Source organism: Crocodylus siamensis, chromosome 13, assembly GCF_052110815.1.
Source record: "Crocodylus siamensis isolate JL-2025a chromosome 13, ASM5211081v1, whole genome shotgun sequence".
In the NCBI taxonomy this organism is placed as follows: domain Eukaryota; kingdom Metazoa; phylum Chordata; order Crocodylia; family Crocodylidae; genus Crocodylus; species Crocodylus siamensis.
In genome coordinates, this window is record NC_143407.1 from 16855684 (window position 1) to 16873808 (window position 18125).

An 18125-nucleotide genomic window follows, 5' to 3' on the forward strand; every position below is an offset into this window, starting at 1 on the left:
AACCCTGGCTGCTGCCTGTGGGAGGCAGCAGCTCCTGCAGCCCCAGCAGGGAGTGGAGCCTAATTTAAAAACTCCATCATAGCCAGCTTTCAATTTCAATTTCACCAAGTTTGTGGAAACATAGGAAATGGTTGCCAGCATTGTACATTACTGCAACTACTTTGTACTTGCAACGACAAAACCTTTGTTTTAGCAAGCTTTGATAAATTTGCAAATATGTCTGATGTTCTCTGTTGAATTAATTAGGATTGATGACATATTTTAACTAGCAACATTCTGTCTACTTAAATAAAGAGACCTAAATGCAGGATACAAGAAAGGGATTATGGGGTGGGGAAAGGAATAAAGTTCTACTCTTGACCTGAGAGGGGTATGTAGCACACAGTAGGGAGCACTACTACGCAGAACCACCCGCCTCACTGTGCCAGGCCAAAACCACACTTCAGGAGTCTCCCATGGGGTGCCTACAGCTGGCTGTCCCTCTTCCTGGAGAACACCACAAGCCTGGGGTAACGCCGCCACCACCCAGGCACTGGTGTCTGTTAAGGATCTGTGCAGCCTGGGGCACACATATCCTGACAAGCCTTGGGGGTACTTTGCCCACTGGTAATATCTCTGGGTGCCTCTTTCAGCCCAAAGCATCCCAGGATAATCTCAGGTAGAAATGAGGGAACATAAACAGACAAGCTCTGCTGGCCAGGCTGGGAGCAAAAAGGCTTGCCTCTTCCTCCTCTGCAGCAATACAGCAAGGCACTCTGTAACCCAATACCTTTATGGTGGGGAGCGGCAGGTAGAACAAGTCAGAATACACTTTGAGCAAACATAAGCAATCAGTCTTATACAGCCTTGGACATTATCCTTTTAACAGGTCTGCCTAGATATAAATCCTAACTGCTGGCTAGTTCCGAGTTTTTACTTACAGAAGTTCATCCAGGCTGCAGCCTGGAGGCACTTTGCTTGTGGCTTTTCAAAATGTCTGTGGGAGGAAGAGAGCACTTCCCCCTCCCCTCAGGAATTTATGCGGCAGGGTCAACTGGTTGACCACCCTGAACGAAAAAGAAAGCAAGTGAGAGAGAGCGGAGTCCACCTGGAATGACCCAAAGGAGGGGCAGAGAGCCGGATTTCTTCACAGGGTGTGTCCTAATCAACGGATTAATATTTTTAATTTGAGTAAGGCCCTTAACCAGCAGGAAGCACAACCTCTTTTGTGAAAGAGGTGGCTGAGTAGAATGTATCCTATGGGTACTTGCTGGCCCAAGCTGACTTGCTCTGGGCTTCCGGCTCTTCAGAGCAAGCTAGAAGCTTGACTTGGTTTGCTGGTTAAATAAATTGTTGGATACACAAAAGGTGATTCAACAAAACTGTTTATTATTAAAGACTGAACAATAAACAATTATATACTACTTGTAAACAAGACAAAAGGGACAAAGAAGAGGAAATACACTGAAGAGAGAAAGAGGATACTAATACATTATCAAAACTTGCTTGAAGCAGCAACTGGGATGTTTTCCAAGGAAGTCACATTACTGCCTGCAGAAGTGCTGCAGTGGCAGCTTATGATCTCTCACTTACCAAGTTCTCACCAAATGTTCCACAACACCAGCAAGCAATCAGTTGCCACAACCCACACCTATCTCTCTTCCTCTCTCTCTCATGCACAAATATAATCAACCAACCAATGGACTGACAAGAATCCAGACATGCTCCCTAGACTCACAAGACACCTCAACTCTCTCTTACAGGTGGGTTTTTATATGCTGGTGACCCAGCAACAGACATCACTCTCACTTCAGTACACACACGCGCACGCTACTTCACCACTGCGCACATCACTCTACCTGTTGCACCTGGCACCCTACCTCTCACTCACTCAAAATGTTTAATTTATTTCACATGCTTTCCCACCCAAAATATGAATATACCATGCATGCTCAGGAACTAAATGAAAATGAATCATTGCCTTGTGGAGTTCAAAACTTCAGGCCTTCCAGATGCCTCTGGAACTGGCCATATCTGAATTCCTTTAACAAAACTACCAACTATAGCAGAAACTCTTAGAATAGGGAATGATTCTGGGGACCTGCCCCTTATACTACCATCTCTGGAAAGCCAGCAATTAGCATATTTTGGTAATTTGATATACAGCTAAATATGCATATAGTTTTATTTTAACTTACATAATGTCATCACAGTTAATCCTTACGCTGACAACATACTTAATGTCATAGAAATCTCTGGTAGAAAAACCAAGGATGAAATTTTAAATTCTTCTGTGATCAAACTTCACTGCAAGTGTTATGAGTAAGATGAGGACTTGGAGCTGTGATATAAGTAGAGAGTAGTCATTTTGCAAAAGCACAGAAGGCCTTGTGCTTGTAGTCCAGGGGTAGGCAATTATTTTGGGCAGAGGTCTGGTAACCAATAGCTCTAAGCATCCTGTTTGGCCACTAAAGACCCATCACATTTAATTGCCAAGCTAATCAAAGGTTGTGAAAAATATACCTAGATAAGTCCCAAAACAGGAGCCAAGCAATTTAACAACTGTAATATGATGGTCACCCTTTTCCTCCCTGTTTTGTTCGGACTTTAATTAGCCAACCACCAAGGAAAAATGCTTTGAAGCTATACAATTAAAACAGTATAAAAAGCAAAACAGAACTGCAGGCAAGGTGTGTAGTACAAAAAATATCAAGAAGCCATACTGCACTTAGCCCACAAATGAAGGCTGCAAAACTTGTAATGGCTCATTTTATATTGGGAAAGTCTTTTTCTGTCATTTAGTTTTGTAGGTTGTTGGTAGTTATTAAAACAAGCCTTTCTGCTATTAATCAATCAAGTGTTGTGTCAGTTCTTAAAGCGCTAGATTTTAAGTGCAACAGGCTCTCCTGCCTCACTACCCCCACTCCCCAAGTGTCCTGCTCATGCAGCCCCAGGGACTGATTGGAAACTGTGGTGCCTCTTACCAGACTAGACTTCCAGCCCTAGGTTGGTAGCCAGTGGATGAATATTGTGCTGGCTGTGATGCCCTTCCCCCTTACTCCATCCATCAGATACCTGGCTTGGTCGGCCCTCCTTCTCTCTGCCCACACATTCTCCACTTCGTCCTGCTTCAGCACCCTTCTTGCTGGCAGGTCATCCAGGTGAGGGGCAATCACACCTCCATCAACGCTCTCCCCAAACCGTGTTCGCACTTTTGATAAATTCTCACCCATGAGAGCAGCTACGTTAGCCTATCAATTTCTCCCCAACCCCTAGGGACTCAAGCAGAGTGGATTCAGGATCACACATAAGGTCCCTAATTCCACCTAGATGCTTAATAGGTGGGACAGGACCTCCCCTGCTGGCTTGCATTTGGTGCTGGTGCTGGGCTGCAGTTCTGAGGCACCCCACTCCCCCTATGCATTGTGTTCATCTCCCTGTGATAGCTGCCTAAAAGTCACATGATGAAACACGCCCAGACCCTTCTGACCTAGGTCTTATTCCCTCTGGGAATGCGGCTATAGGGAACTGAGGTGAGAACTGAGCTGGAATTTGTAGAAGTAAACTTGGACACATCTTCTAGTGCAACTCAGACATCAGCATCTCAGAAGAAGTGACTTGTGGGCACCCAGTCCTGCAGACAAGCCAAGTACTTCCTGAGGGCTCTTACTGTAGAGATTGAACCATTTGGCCATGACCTTTGCCACAGCCTCCTCACACATATATGGGACCGTACATGACCTTTATTACAAAACCTGGGGCTGGATCTGACCAGCACGTGTGACAGTGAGGGACTGGAACAAGTGTGGTAGGGGCAGAGGCAGGGTGGCAAAAATCATTTAGTCCTGGTACCAACCTGGACTGGAAAGGGCAGAGCCTTCTGGAGGAGAATCAGCAGGGAAGCTTTCTGACCTCAACCAGGGGAGCAAACAAGAAAAGTGATTGCCTGAATTTTCAGGGGCAGTAGGTGGGGGAGGGCAGGGCACATGGACAAAGTGATACACTACTGGTTATAGCCAACCTGCTAAAAACACATCCCTGAAGTATAGCTGATCCTGGAGCCATGCTGCCCCTACATTTGCTGTAGGGCTAAGAGGGAGGGTGCTGCAAAAGGGAAGCAAGGTTGATGGGCTGAAGCACAAAGCAGAAGACAGAACCAGTCCTCCCTCCTGCTTCCGTCCTTAACCTGCGGTCAGTGGTGAGGGAGGGGGCTGATGAGACACCCGGACTGTTTTGGCTCAACAGTCATCCTCCTTCAGCTAAGATGGATCCAGCTGAAACCTGGCTGTGGTTAATTGTGAACAATAGCAAAAGCAAAGAGTTTGCCCTTTTAGATTCTTCCCTTTCCTGCATGTGCTGATCAAACTACATCCCAGCAGGATTTAGGTTGGGAGTGCAGGGCCCACAACATCCAGGGTGGGGAAGATACAAGAGTCTGCAGAACCCAGCAAAGAGGGATGACACAGCCTCTCCTCCCTCTTCCCCAGGCTCCAGCCCTTGGACCTAAAGCTGATGCTCACAGTGGAGAGGGGCTGGGCCCTGCCCCCCACCTCCCAGGTCCCAGCACTGTGAAACATGGACACCTGCCTTCCCCCTGCCCCAGGGCTGTGCTCTGTCAGACAGTGCCCAGTGCCAGGCTGCCTCATTCTGGGCAAGCCCTTGGATGCCTGGTGCTGTGCAAACCAGCTGAGTTTAAGAAGATAAAAGAGAAGGGCCTGGGTTCTCCCCTCCCCAGGAATAAACTGTGTTGTCACCAGGTTTTGCCATGTTTGTGCATGCTCCATGATATATTTCCCTAGCTCCTGCTGTCTTGTGAATGTAGCAGAAATTACGCTTTCGTTAAAAGAAAGTGAATTTTCAGCCCTTGCAGAGAAGGGCAGGAAGCTGTAACCCTGGACACCAGAAAGCCAGCCTAAAGACCCAAATACATTGTTTTCATCCTCATGTGGTTTAAGCCAGTTGGAGGGTTTGGATCCAAGTCCACATTTTGGATGGCAAGGATGACTGCAACAAGATCCACATTGCTGGAGCATCACCGCTTTGCTCTGCTGATGGAGCCCCCTGGGTCACAGCAGGCTATCTCCTCCTCCACCAAGTGCAGGAGAGCCTTGAACAACCCACTGTTTAATGGGCAGGAGAGACAGAGACCTGAAAGCCAGAACCAGAACTCAGGTCTCCCACCTCCAGGTGAGTGCCTAGTCTACTCTTGGCCTTCACCAGTTTTCAATCACTCAGGCAGCAGAGGTTCTGCCTCTTCCCTTGGCAGAACTCCTCCATCCTTAACCAAACTCACTGGCAGGAGACCTCAGCTGCATAATCAGCACAAATGACTTGCTTCACATTTATTATTGTTACAGGAAAATTACGGAACATTACTGATTGGGGAAATCATTGATTACATGGTCATCATAACATTGCGAATGGACAGTGCGAAAGACAGTGGGGAAAGAGCAGATCATTGTAAGGACATATAAATACTGATTTAACAGATTTAGAAACTGCGATCAACAGTGAGGGCCAAGTTTTGTTGCAGCTTTTAGGCACAAACGTGGACTCGAGTGTCAAATGTGATCATCTTCCAAAATGGAACAGAGTGTGGCCCTGAGTATTAAGAACTGAACCTAGGAAAGGGACATTTCAGATCCATTTTGGAAATACATCCTTCCGTCTAGTCAGAGAAGATTAAACGTGTCCCGGATTTTGTTTACTGTGGCTGATGGTCACAGGCCCTTGCTTGGGAAGGAGCAGCGAATGGAAGCAAGGATCCACCAAAGCATAAATCCAGAGCAGGGCAGTGAAAGCTTTGTGATTCATGGAATATCTGAAAAATAGACACGTGGTATCATTAGAGGGGCAACTTCAGAAAGCCAGGCCCAGAGGATTCAAGAGCATACCTGCCTCAGGAGAAGGCATCCCTTTCTCCTCACCCCGTACACCTGTGGGAGCAAACTCAGTCCACAAGCACTGGTCTTCTGGCAGGTTCCTAGCCAGGGCTCCAGCACAGCTGTGATGCAGACCGGGACAGCAATAAATGACATCCTGGCACCCTTCCAGAACCCAGAGTTTCTGGGAATCCTTGGTATTGTTTCTCATTGTGGAGCCCCCACTATTCAGCACTTTTGGCTACTCAGCTGGGAGCTGCAGGCAGGGAGTGCTAGGGCAGGAGAAGGAGACACCCCCAGCTCCACACCAGAACTGAACAAACAGACACTCCTGTAGAGATGGGAGAGGTGCTGCGTGAGCTGGACCCCAGGGGAATGCTTTCTATCAGTCTGGAGAGGGCGCAGAAGGGTGATAGCTCACTAGAGCAACTCAGTGATGCAGGCCATATGACAGCTCTTCCTTATAGAGGGGGAGGTCATTCTCTGAGAATGCTACCTTCACAGACAACCTTTCCCAGGCCCTATTCCTGCTGGTATTTAACGCTCAAAGGAAGCAGCAGTGAGCAGACCATAGGCAAGTCCCCACTGGCTGGCAGTGCTCCCCGCTGAGTATCCCTGCAGCCCTTTGAACATGTCAGTTAGATCCCTCCTCAGCAGCTGAGACTGCCTTCTCTTAACCAGCCCTTCTGCATCCTGACAATACTTCCCATTGGCCTTCCTCAGCTGAACCGGTGAAGGGACTGTGGGCATTGGTCATCTAAGCCTAAATATCCGGGGCAGGGGGAGGGGAGCAAACTCAGTCCACAAGCATGTGCCTTCTGGCAGGTTTCTGGCCAGGGCTCCAGCACAGCTGTGGTGCAGACTGGGAGGGGGCTGGCAACAGGTATAGCAGGATGGGAGTAACAGATGGATGGTTACTTGTGCATGTTGGCCTGTTCTCTACTTATCATGTGGATGTCAGCTGGTTTTGAACATGAGCCAAATAGGCCCTGTCCCTCAAACAGCTGGCCTCTGCACACAGATACTTCAGGCCTATTCAGAGGAACCAAGATACAAAACAGTTTTGTGCCCAGTGACAGGGTAGTGGCCATCTTGGATGCAAGACTGACATCCTCCAGAGCCTGGGAAGTCTGTACTAGAGGAGGCGTAGGGTTACCACGCATCAGGTTTTCCCGGACATGTCCTCTTTTTTGGACCCCTGTGCTGCATCTGGGTCCGTTTTTAAAAATAAAAGCAAATATCTGGGTTTTCTGCTCTCCTGGGCTGGCTGCTTGGGGCTGGGAGCAGCGGGCAAGGTGTTTGGCTGTTGGGGATCACGTGGTTCCCACACAAGCTCCAGCAAGAGGGAGAGAGAGAGGCAGGAAATGCTTTGGCAGCAGGGCTGTGGGACATGGGGGATGGGACAGGTGACTGTGTTGAGTGTGCAGGACACTGGCATCGACAGGGGGCTGCAGGTTGGGAGTGCGGAGCACCAGCAAGGAGCGGGGGGCAGGGTACTGCTGTTTGGGAGTGAGAGGCACTGGCAAACAGGCCTGGGGTCAATGGGTCCAGAGTGAGGGGCAGCAGCAGGGCTGTGGCTTGTCAGTGAGGGGCAACAGAATGGGCAGGGGCAGGGCACCAGCATGTCACTGCCCTTACCACCACCATGTTCCCCCTGTCCCACTCACACCTGTCCTCTTTTTTTGACCTGGAAATATGGTAAACCAGGTGACTTTACTAGCTCAGTTTGAAACTGAACCCTCCTCCCTGCTGCCCCTGTGCATGCCCTTGAAGGAGATTGCAGCTGTTAGCCACAGGAAAAGTGCTGGTGCTGGGATGTCAGGACAAGACACTTACTGGAGGGTTTGGCTTAGTGGCCTGGAAAAAGGTAGAACTTTTTCTTCAAGGTTGTTCTTTCCTTTGTAGGCATCTGCCGTGGAAAATCGTCAAAGGAATTCTGGACCTGGACAGTGAGAGGAGAGGTCAACTGGGTCCTTGGGAGGGATTTGCAATGCTTTAGATAGATGCTTTCTAATGTTAGAGACAAAACCTAACTTGACCCAGATAAGGGAGAAAGGCTGGGACCAAGGAGAGACGTTCTTCTGGGAAGGTGCACAAGGATAATGTTGGGCAATTTGTGCACTAGACACCACTGGACCACCTCTGTGCACATGACCCTGCGCCACCTCCTTCCTCTCCTCCTCTTCACCACTACCCCAGTACCAAAACTGAACCGGCGTTAAAACAGGGAAAGAAGCAGCCTCTGTGAGTGAGTGAGGTACTAGCATGGGGGAATGCTCTGGACACCATTGCTGCATAGAGACCATTGCTGCACACTGACCTCTGCTCTGTGCTATGCAACAGCTCAGATGAGGTGATCCAAATGGTCTCTCTTGGCCTTCCTGGGAACTGCTGTGCAGAGAGCACAGTGCTCCTTTCCCAGCAGCATGGGAGAGTATCTGTACACACCTGCTTTGCAGGAAGCACAGACAGATTGTTTGCATGAATGGGACATCTTGGGAACAGCCTGCTAGAGAGCAGGGGTGGCTACAGGTCTCACAACAGACCCATTCATACATATTGCCTCTCTCTTTGCACTCCCTGGAAGGCCAAATGTTATTTCCCAGGGCTATCTGGAAGACCTGGAGAACATTGTTAATACTGAATGGACTTTGAATACTTGCTGGGAAATGGTTGAGCCAGAGGTCCCCTTTGAGTTTGGGACAGCTCCCTTCTGCACATCCACTGGTCTTCACCATAGCTACCAGTGATTGCTCATGCAGCAACAACAACAGAGAGAGCTGCCAAGCAGCACCTTTCGGAAGATCTCCTCCAAGGGGCAGTTCCAGGCATGTTTTCGCAGATATTCTGTCAATCGTGTGATGAAAATGGAGCCAGTATTGCAGTTTCTCCAGGCCAGGGTGTCTATAGAGAGCCAGAAAGTATAAAACAAAGTTGCTTAGTCATTGTCTATACTACAGCAGAGAATGACACTTGGGGTCAAGACCTGGCAAGAACACTTTACCCCACACAGACTGTCTCAGGCCTAATCAAGGGATGACAAAAAGTGTTTTTAGGAGGGAAGGCTGTACATAGTCAGACCTGTCACTGAACTATGAAAGAGACTGAAAGAGGTTTGTGCTTCCAGGACTGCTTATTTGGAGCCAGAGGGCTGCAAGAGCTACATCAAACAGATCCTGGCTTTCACTGTAAGGTCTGAAGCAACTGTTTGGATTATCTAGTTTGACTCACTCTATTACCCAGGGGCAAGACCCACACTGTGACCCCTGCAGTGAGTGCATCACTTTTGTAGGAGCCAGAGCACAATTTGTGGAAAGAAACATAGAATGTCAGCAAGGAATGGGGAATCTGACAGAGCCCCAGCTAGCCAGCTGCAACAGTCACATCTGCTGGTAAAAGTTCATGCTCCTATTCCAAGTCTGGATTTGACTAGCTTCATTTTCCCTCTTTGGATCTTGTTCTGGATTTTTATGGGAAGTTAAAGGGTCCTCTGCTCTCAGGGATTTTCTAAAGATACCTGCAGGTCATGATCAAGTCATACTTTGCCTTCTATTGGACATACTGAGTAACTTACCTTCCACAGTCCCTTCCTGTCAAATAAGTTTCAAGCCCTCAAATTATTCTTGTAGCTCCTTTACAAACTTTATTAATTTATCAACATTCCTCTGGCAGCATCTACACTAGACCTAGACTCAATACCCAGCAGTGATCTTCCCAGTGGTAGACACAGTGGTCATAGTCCCTCTCTTCTCCTCAGTGCTCCTCAGCTTAGGCACACAAGGCCCTGGTGGCAATCTTTGCCATAGCTATGCATAAGAAATTCCTGGTCCCTTCACATCCCTAACCCTCTTCCAGAGTCACTCCTTTCCAAGGTAGGTCCCTGTCCTTGGTTGTTGTTCTTAGGTATGTAGCCTTCTCTTGCCTAGAGCGAGATGCATGTTGTTCCACTTAGTTTGCCCCAAATAGCATTCTGTATTGGCCTGTAGACCTGACCTGTCCCCATCATCAATCACCACCCCACAGCCGCCATTAACACCAGAAAACAAACAAATGACTTTTGGTGGGTTGCTCTTGTTCTCTACTGTTGAATCTGCCTCACTTTGCATGTAATACTGAAGTGCTCATGGGAGCAGGCACCGGAACCCAGGGCTCCCCTCAAGTGGCTGCTTTCCCACCCAGGCTATAGAGTCATTTTCAGCCCCTCTGCCTCAGTGAGCATGTCTGTATTAAATACACAGCAGACCAACACCAACCAATGAGACTGAACACAGCCCACCTCAGTCTCTCCTACAGCTCAGGCCTTACGGCCCTCTTAGAAGAGAAAAGGGAAGTGTGTTCAAATCCCCACAGCTGGAAAATAAAAATGAGTTTTAAAACACCTGAACCAGAAAGCTTCCTCAGGTGTCTGGATCTTGCCAGGTTCCTTTTGTGATAGCTTTTATTGGACCAACAATATACCAAACACTACCTCTTATTTACCTGGTGTGGTGGAATAAAAACCAATGAAATCGCTCTCTATGTGGACTTGCTCAACAGAATCATCTTCATACTCTTCAGGGGACAAGACAGTAAAAGATGTATCATCGCTTGGAGACCCCGCAGAATCACTCATGAACGTACGTCCTTCGTTCTCTGGGAAAACACCAGCATCAATCAGAGGCAAGATCTGGTCATGTTCTTCCATTAAAAGGTCTCAGCCTTCCCTGGTTGCTCCCCTCTCCCACCTGTGGGGCCCATCCCAGAGCGTAGACTTACTTCCACGGCAGGCTTGAATTATGATCACCTTGGGCTTCCGCACTAGCGCCTTGCAGTTCTTGTTGTTGAATGTGCTGAAGATGGAGTCATTCAAAAGAATGTCTGTGGACTCATCTCTGCTATCAGTCCCACAAAGGCCATCCTTAACTCCATGTGACATGAGCACTAGGAAGGTGCTATCTGAGGCCTGGTGCTCATTCCGGGCAGCAAACTGCTTCAGGGTCTCAGCCATGTCCTGAAAGCAACCAGAGGGGCAGGACCATCAGCAAACTGGAGCCAGTATAATGACTGCCATACCAGAGGACCACAGGAGAGTGGCATACCTAGCAGGGGGCAGAAGCCAGTGCTCTTAGGGACAGAGATTGTTGCCATCCCAGATGGGGTTTAGGGAGAGGTCTGCCAGCCCCTACTGGCACCTCCTCAGAGAAACCATTCCCGAGGACTCTGTCCATGGGGAACAAAGCCAATGAACCAAGGGAAGATCACAGTTTCCTTCCCAGAGGCCCAGAACAGATGCTGACAGCTCTTTCAGAGACTTACCTGGCTGGTTAAGTTACACTTGACTTCCACCTTGTACCCCAGCTCTTTCAGAAGCTTCTCCATGTTCTCTACATCCTTTTCAGCTCCATCCCTCCTTTTCAAGTAATGAAACTCAATATTGCAGATGATCAGGGCCAGGCGGGTCCGTGTCTTTGGGTCAAGGGTGTCATAGATCTGTGAGAAAGGAAAAATGACATGGGGCCAGCCTTCCCCATGGCAGGCAAAAGCCACTGGTCTTGTGGCAGGCTGCTCCATGACCCTGAGAGAAACCTTTGCCCACAGCCAGGTCTGAAATTCCCTTCCCTTTTAATGATCAAGGAAGTGGTAATTCCAAACAGCAGCTCAGCATCCAAGGGAGCTGGGGTGGGATGGTGAGAGGTCTCCTCAGCCTTCGCTCTCAGGGAAGATGGACAACGATCTAACTGACTGGCCAAATTGAGTGCCAGTCCCCAGATGGGCATCTGAGCAATGGGGCAACGTGCATTCTTGCTGCATGTGAAGTCAAACCTATCAAAGCCAAGAAGAAAACAGCACCTCGTTTCCTTCACTATTCTTTATCCGCTGGACCTCGGCTAGCGGGCATTTCTGGACCCACTCCTCACATTGCGCTGGTTGGGCTTGAGCAGCAGAGGTCTGCGCTGTTGGGCTGGGGGTCATAAGTGGTACTGTAGCTTGAACGCCTGCAATCACAGAGCTCGTGGTTAATGGATGGAAGGGCCCACTCCAGCAGGTGAGAGCTAGAGGTTTTGTGTCCTGTTTGGAAATCCCCTCAGGGAAATGCAGAGGGGGATGTACAGAACAGGCAGCCTCCAACTAAAAAGGAGCAATCCATCTGCATGGGGCTCCAGTGAGGCTGGGTCCTGTAGAGCCACAACAAGGGGCAGGAGCTATTCACAGGAGGAGAGCTGGAAAAGTGACAGTTGTGACAACTGAATTTCCACTGGGCACAGACAGCCTCAGCTCTCCCTTTCCATGGCTGTTTAAATCCTTGACAAACAAACCCAGTCCATGTTAGTGTGATGGGGCTCTAGGGCTTGATGAGCTACCCCAGCAGAGCCCTGTCCATGTTGCGCCACACATTTCCTTGTGTTGAAGGGAGGAAGGCCTCCCTGCCCCACATCAACTTACAGCTTAGTGGGCATGGCTCAGGTGCTGTGTAGGCCTTACCCCGGACAGAGACAGACAGCGTGGGGACCTTGCTGCTGGGTGCATACGGGAGACACCACATGGCACTGAACCAGTACCTCTGGGACTGAGAGCAGGTCGCCACTGCCTGCTTCGCCGAAGGCTCAAGGTCAGGGCAGCAAGGTCTCTGCCCTTTGCTTCCCCAGGTGGGCCCTGCACAGGTGTCCTGTGCATGCAGCCCCTCAGAGACTGCCTAGCAGCCCAGCCCCACTTACCAGAGGAGGCATCCAGCCCTAGTTCTGTAGCCAGGAAGTGGTCTCTGTCATGGAGGCACTGGATGAATATGGTGCTGGCTGTAACACCCTTCCTCATCACCACATCGATCAGATACCTGGCTTGTTCAGCCCTCCTCCTCTCCGCCCGCACAGTCTCTGCTTCATCCTGGTTCAGTACCCGTTCCTCCTGCAGGTCGTCCAGGAGGGGGGCAATCACGCCATCGCTAACTCTCTCCACAAACATCTTCCGCACTTCCTTTAACTTCTTATCTGTGGGAGCAGTCATGTTAACCACCTGCTGTCTCCTCATTCCATGCCCCAGCCCACCTGGCACGTGTGCAGCTGCACCAGGGCTGTGCCATGCCGTGCAGACACCCTGTACTGGGCCAAGGCAGCTCCTCCATGCTGCTGTATTCTGAGTTGTGTGAAGCTGTCCTAGGCCCCCTGACAGGTGGGGCCACCCCTGCACTCTCAGTGCTTTGCTAGGAGGGAACCACCACCACTTTCCAGCATCAGCCCTGCTCTCCCAGCTCCATACCTACCCCATGCCACCTCAGCATTGTGCTCCCCCACCACTGTCCCAGCCAAATGTCAGCATTTCCCCCAGCACCCTCCTCTGCCCAGTGCACTCCTGCTCCCACAATCTCAAACTGGAGGCTGGCAGCTTGGGGTACGTGACAGCCAGCTCAAGGGCAAGGGCCCTTGCAGAAGCTTCCCACTGCTGGCAAGAGCCCCAGCCCTGGCTCTGCAGGGCTTCATACACTGAGAGAAGCTGCCCTTAGGGCACAGATTCCTGCTACATACTGCTGCCCTTGTCCTGCCCTTGGAGCTGCCATTGGCATAGGGAACATGTGTGTCTGTGGGTGCAGGAGGCAGGTGTATGCAGGGAAGGGGCTGCTAGGGATGGGGTGCTTTACTGTGCAGCAGTATTAGGCCAGGCTGCAGGTGAGGGAAGGTGCATATAGGTGCCAACTCTGCGGGTGCCCCAGGTCTCAAGTATCCGTCCAAAAATATTAGTGAGTGTTGAGCACCCATGGAGCCAGGCTTGCAGACGGTTACAAAAAAAACAAAAAACCCCAAGCTTTAACAGAAGAAGCAGGTGTTACTTTGACCTGGCTCTGCAACATCTGTAAATATTGGGTGCTTAAGCAGGGCTTTTGGTGCTTTTAGCTGAAGCTGATTCAATCGGTTATTAGATAACAATGCCAAAAAAGCCCCAATGAAGCACCTGATCATTACAGATTTTTATCTTTTTTTGGGAAACTTTTCCATATTCCAGGTCAAATTAGCCAAATCAGTTTCCAATCCTCTCGAATAAGCAAAAGTCAATCGCTCAAACACCATATGTGGCACTACAAATGGCAAGTATCCTTGACTCCAGACTTTTCAGTCTAGAGCTTCAGATACTCCCAAATCCCTTGGCGGGCATTGTGGAATGCACCAAGTTAAAAGTCAAGTGCCAGTTTTTTGTTGTTTTTTTTTTACATCTGCAAGCATCCACAAGCATAAAACAAAGTCTGATAAGAGCAGGCCTGGGAAGGGAAAGCACAAGATGATAAACCTTCCCCTGCTCACTCCCCACCCTGAGCCTTTTGTGTATGCCTGGTAGGGTGGGAGGGAGACAGCCCCTCTGCCCTCATCTCCCGGCACAGGACAGGGAGGCGTAGGGCAAAAGGAGCACATTTCAAAGGCTCTGAGGCAAAGCAGGAGAGAAGAGGCAGCCCTTCTTCCCTCTCCCACTTCAGCCTGTAGCTTGGGAGAAACAGAGCTGCTGGGGATGCCCTAGATCCCATTCACTCACCTGCCATTGTCCTTCAGGCCCAAAGGGTGCCCCACAAAATACTGCTAGGGATTCTGAATTTCAGAACTGAAAGCAAACCTGGCCCCTCCTCCCCTTCCTGTATGGCTGGTGCGCGTGTGTGTGTGCGTGTGTGTGTGTGTGTGCGCGCGTGTACATGGGGGAAGAGGTGGTGGGTGGGGCACAGATGGAAGACTGGGGCACAGGAGGAAAGCTGATTCAGGGGCTGAAGAGGAGACAGGGAGAGCCATAGGGGCAGCATGGGAAGAGGACAATCCAGCTCTTTCCCTCAGTTGAAGTGGGTCCTTATAACTCTGGGCCCAGCACTTTGTAGCCTGGGCTCCTGCATTTGCCCTGCCCCAGGCCTCTGCTCTGTCACCCAGTGCCCAGGGGAGGGCTGCCACATCCTGCACGGGTCCCTGTTGTGCCACTTTGTGCAGACCAGCTGACCTGAAAGGGAAGGAAAGAAGGGACCCAGTTGTTCCCTGCCCAGTACAGCCCCCAGGGAGCCTCCAGTTTTTCCCCACACACAAAGGTGACTAGTAGGGAGGGTTGGGGAGCAGGGGCATGTGCCCCCCCCCCAACAGGACTGTCTTTCTCCGCCACTTCTGGCGGCTTCTGCAGGTGCTTGCCAATCCTGTCCCCACCATCGGCGGCTTCTGCAGGTGCTCTCCAGCCCTGTCCCCACCGCCACTGTCAGCTTCTGCGCGTGGCCACCACCCCAGAGTCAGGAGGCACCAGTCGCCCATGCCCCCACATTTGCTTGCAGTTGCTACTTCCTTCTGTAGTGGACACAAAAGGAGAGAAGGGCGAGCCTTAGGGGTGAAACTGAAGTTTTTCCCTTGGGCATGGGGGAGGACTGGTGAGCTGTGCCACAGAGCACAGGGCAGATGAAGTGTGGAATAAGTAGGGACGAGAGCAGCAGCACCATCACAGGTGTCTAGGCCAGGGCTGGGCGGCCTGAAATGTCAGACAAGAGACCCTTTGGAAAAGTACTCATCTATTCAGTGTCCATCCCTGGGCTGGCGGTGAGTGTGGCGGGGAAGGGGCTTGAGGTATGTCATGGTGGGAGAACATGCTGTATTGTCACTAAATCCTGCCATTCCAGGGTAGCTTCTGTGACATTCTCACCTCTCTTGCAAGCCCCAGCCTCCCCGAATCTGGCAAATGCAGCAGGATTCGAGCTTCTGTTTAAGAGGGAGTGAATTTTGAGCCATTGCAGGTGCAGAGAAGGGTTGGAATATGTGGGCCTAAGGTCATGCATGCCAGAAGAACCGTAAGAAGGATCCAGACTTCCAGTCGTGGCTTGCTTTAAGCAATGGGAAAGTTTCCCGCTCAAGTTGCAAACTTTCATAACTGGGAGGGGAGTTGTGAAGCCAGCATAACTGCAGGACACAGGGCCTCATTGCAGATCCTTTACTGCCACCTGCCTCCCATACTGGGGAAGGAGCTGATGAGGAACACCAGGGGGTTGGGCTCACAGAAAGCAGGACTCAGCTTCACCATCAGTCTCACAGCCTTCCGAAGGGACCTTTGAACAGGGCTCTTTGCCTGCTTTGCCACACCTTTCTACCAAAGGCAGAAACGTGGTAACACCCTTGCTTTTGCTTCTGTGCAGGACTGGAGAAGAACCACTTGCCAAGCCCATGGAAATTCCTCCTGACTTCATCCAAGGCACTGGGCAGGGAGTTATGCCTGCCCCAGCCTCTCCCCACCCCTTGCAACCTCTGCCCCCAGCACCTGAGCATGCCCCTTTTAGCCTCTTCCCCTTCTTGCATGTGCTGACTGAACTACAGCCCAGCAGGATGCAGGTTGGGAGTGCAGGGCCCACAATATCCAGGGCAGGGAAGACACAAGAGTTTGAAGCACCCAGCAAAGAGGAGAGGACACAGCCCCTACCCCCTCTTCCCCAGGCTCCATCCCTTGGACCTGAAGCTGATATTCACAGTGGAGAGGGGCTAGGCACCCTGCACTGGTCCCAGCACTGTGCAGCCTGGACACCTGACTTCCCCCTGCCCTAGGCCTGTGCTGTCAGACAGTGCCCAGTGCCAGGCTGCCTCATTCTGGGCAAGTCCTTGGATGCCTGGTGCTGTGCAAACCAGCTGAGCAGAAGGAGAAACAAAAGGGCCTGGGTTCTCCCATCTGCACGACAACCCTCACCTTCCCTTCACAGCTGCCTGAAATACACACTGCCCCCTCACCTGCTCCTCCCCGGCCTGATGAGTGCTCCCTCCCGTGAAATATGTGTGAAGGCAGGGGCACAGGGGAATGGGTAGATTTATTGTAACGGGTGCACAGGCATCTTAATGTGTGTTAAGATGTGGGATGGAAAGTTTATGATAGAGGATGTATATATAGAACTCTCTCTCTATAGAAATGTATTTTATTAGGAAAATAAAAGTGTGTGAAGGTGATGGGGACAAGGGCCCTAAGCTGAAATAGTGCCTTGTTTGGAAGGGCCGCTGAGCTGAGCAATGGGCAGAGGACAGGGAAGCTGAAGCCCTGAATATACACAGATGAAGGTGGCCCTAAGCACTGTCATGGACATCCAGGAGGGAAAGGGTATGGGGCAACCTGAAGCTGGTAAACAAGGCACCTTTCCTTAACTAATTCACCTGTTCATTGTGTATCCATGAACACTGGGGCTTGGAAGCCTGTGGCAGGGAAGAGGTGCAGGGTACTTCAGGGTGAGAGAATAAACTGTGTTGTCACCAGGTTTTGCCACGTTTGTGCATGCTCCATGATATATTTCCCTAGCTCCTGCTGTCTTGTGAATGTAGCAGAAATTACGCTTTCGTTAAAAGAAAGTGAATTTTCAGCCCTTGCAGAGAAGGGCAGGAAGCTGTAACCCTGGACACCAGAAAGCCAGCCTAAAGACCCAAATACATTGTTTTCATCCTCATGTGGTTTAAGCCAGTTGGAGGGTTTGGATCCAAGTCCACATTTTGGATGGCAAGGATGACTGCAACAAGATCCACATTGCTGGAGCATCACCGCTTTGCTCTGCTGATGGAGCCCCCTGGGTCACAGCAGGCTATCTCCTCCTCCACCAAGTGCAGGAGAGCCTTGAACAACCCACTGTTTAATGGGCAGGAGAGACAGAGACCTGAAAGCCAGAACCAGAACTCAGGTCTCCCACCTCCAGGTGAGTGCCTAGTCTACTCTTGGCCTTCACCAGTTTTCAATCACTCAGGCAGCAGAGGTTCTGCCTCTTCCCTTGGCAGAACTCCTCCATCCTTAACCAAACTCACTGGCAGGAGACCTCAGCTGCATAACCAGCACAAATGACTTTTGCTTCACATTTATTATTGTTACAGGAAATTACTGCACATCAGTGATCTGGGGAAATCATTGATTACATGGTCTTCATGACTTGGCGAAAGGGCAGAGTGATAGAGAGCAAGAAAAGAGTGGATCATTGTAAGGACATATGAACACTGATGGAACCATTTTAGAAACTATGATAAACAGCGAGGGCCAAGTTCTGTTATCGGTATTAGGCATAAAGTTGGACTCAGGTGTCAAATGTGATCATCTTCCAATATATGGAACAGAGTGTGGTCCTGAGTACCGAGGAACTAGGGTAACATAAAAGAATTGGACCTAGGAAAGGGTCTGTATTTCTGATCCATTCTCAGAAGAAACATTCTTTCCTGTAGTCAGAAAAAATGAAATCTGTCCTGGGGTATGTTTACCGTGGCTGATGGTCACAGCCTCTTGTTTGGGGAGGAGCAGCAAATGGATGCAGGGATCTGCCAAAGCATAAATCCA

At 50.2% G+C, this 18125-nt stretch overlaps 2 protein-coding genes across 3 annotated transcripts in view; both read right to left on the bottom strand.

Annotated features, from left to right (window-relative positions):
* The window catches only part of MTMR4 (myotubularin related protein 4), an 84952-nt gene extending 83992 nt beyond the window's left edge, over positions 1-960 (bottom strand). The window contains exon 1 of the mRNA XM_090024984.1: positions 921-960. The gene's annotated coding sequence lies outside the window, so the exon portion shown is untranslated. The remainder of the gene's footprint in view (positions 1-920) is intronic.
* A 4346-nt stretch (positions 961-5306) lies between these two features.
* On the bottom strand, positions 5307-14440 carry LOC149854016 (caspase-1-like). Of its 2 annotated transcripts, XM_090026196.1 has the most exons (9): positions 14358-14440; positions 12557-12826; positions 11691-11836; positions 11157-11330; positions 10617-10851; positions 10341-10493; positions 8656-8765; positions 7698-7803; positions 5307-5800 (listed from the first exon to the last, which is right to left on the bottom strand). In XM_090026196.1, the coding sequence occupies exons 1-8, from the start codon at positions 14362-14364 to the stop codon at positions 7711-7713; spliced, it is 1188 nt and encodes a 395-aa protein (XP_089882322.1). In that variant the 5' UTR covers positions 14365-14440; the 3' UTR covers positions 5307-5800; positions 7698-7710. The 2 variants fall into 2 exon arrangements, with proteins under 2 accessions (XP_089882322.1, XP_089882321.1); XM_090026195.1 differs by lacking the exon at positions 14358-14440 and having other exon boundaries at positions 12557-13330.
* Between the last annotated feature and the right edge of the window lie 3685 nt (positions 14441-18125).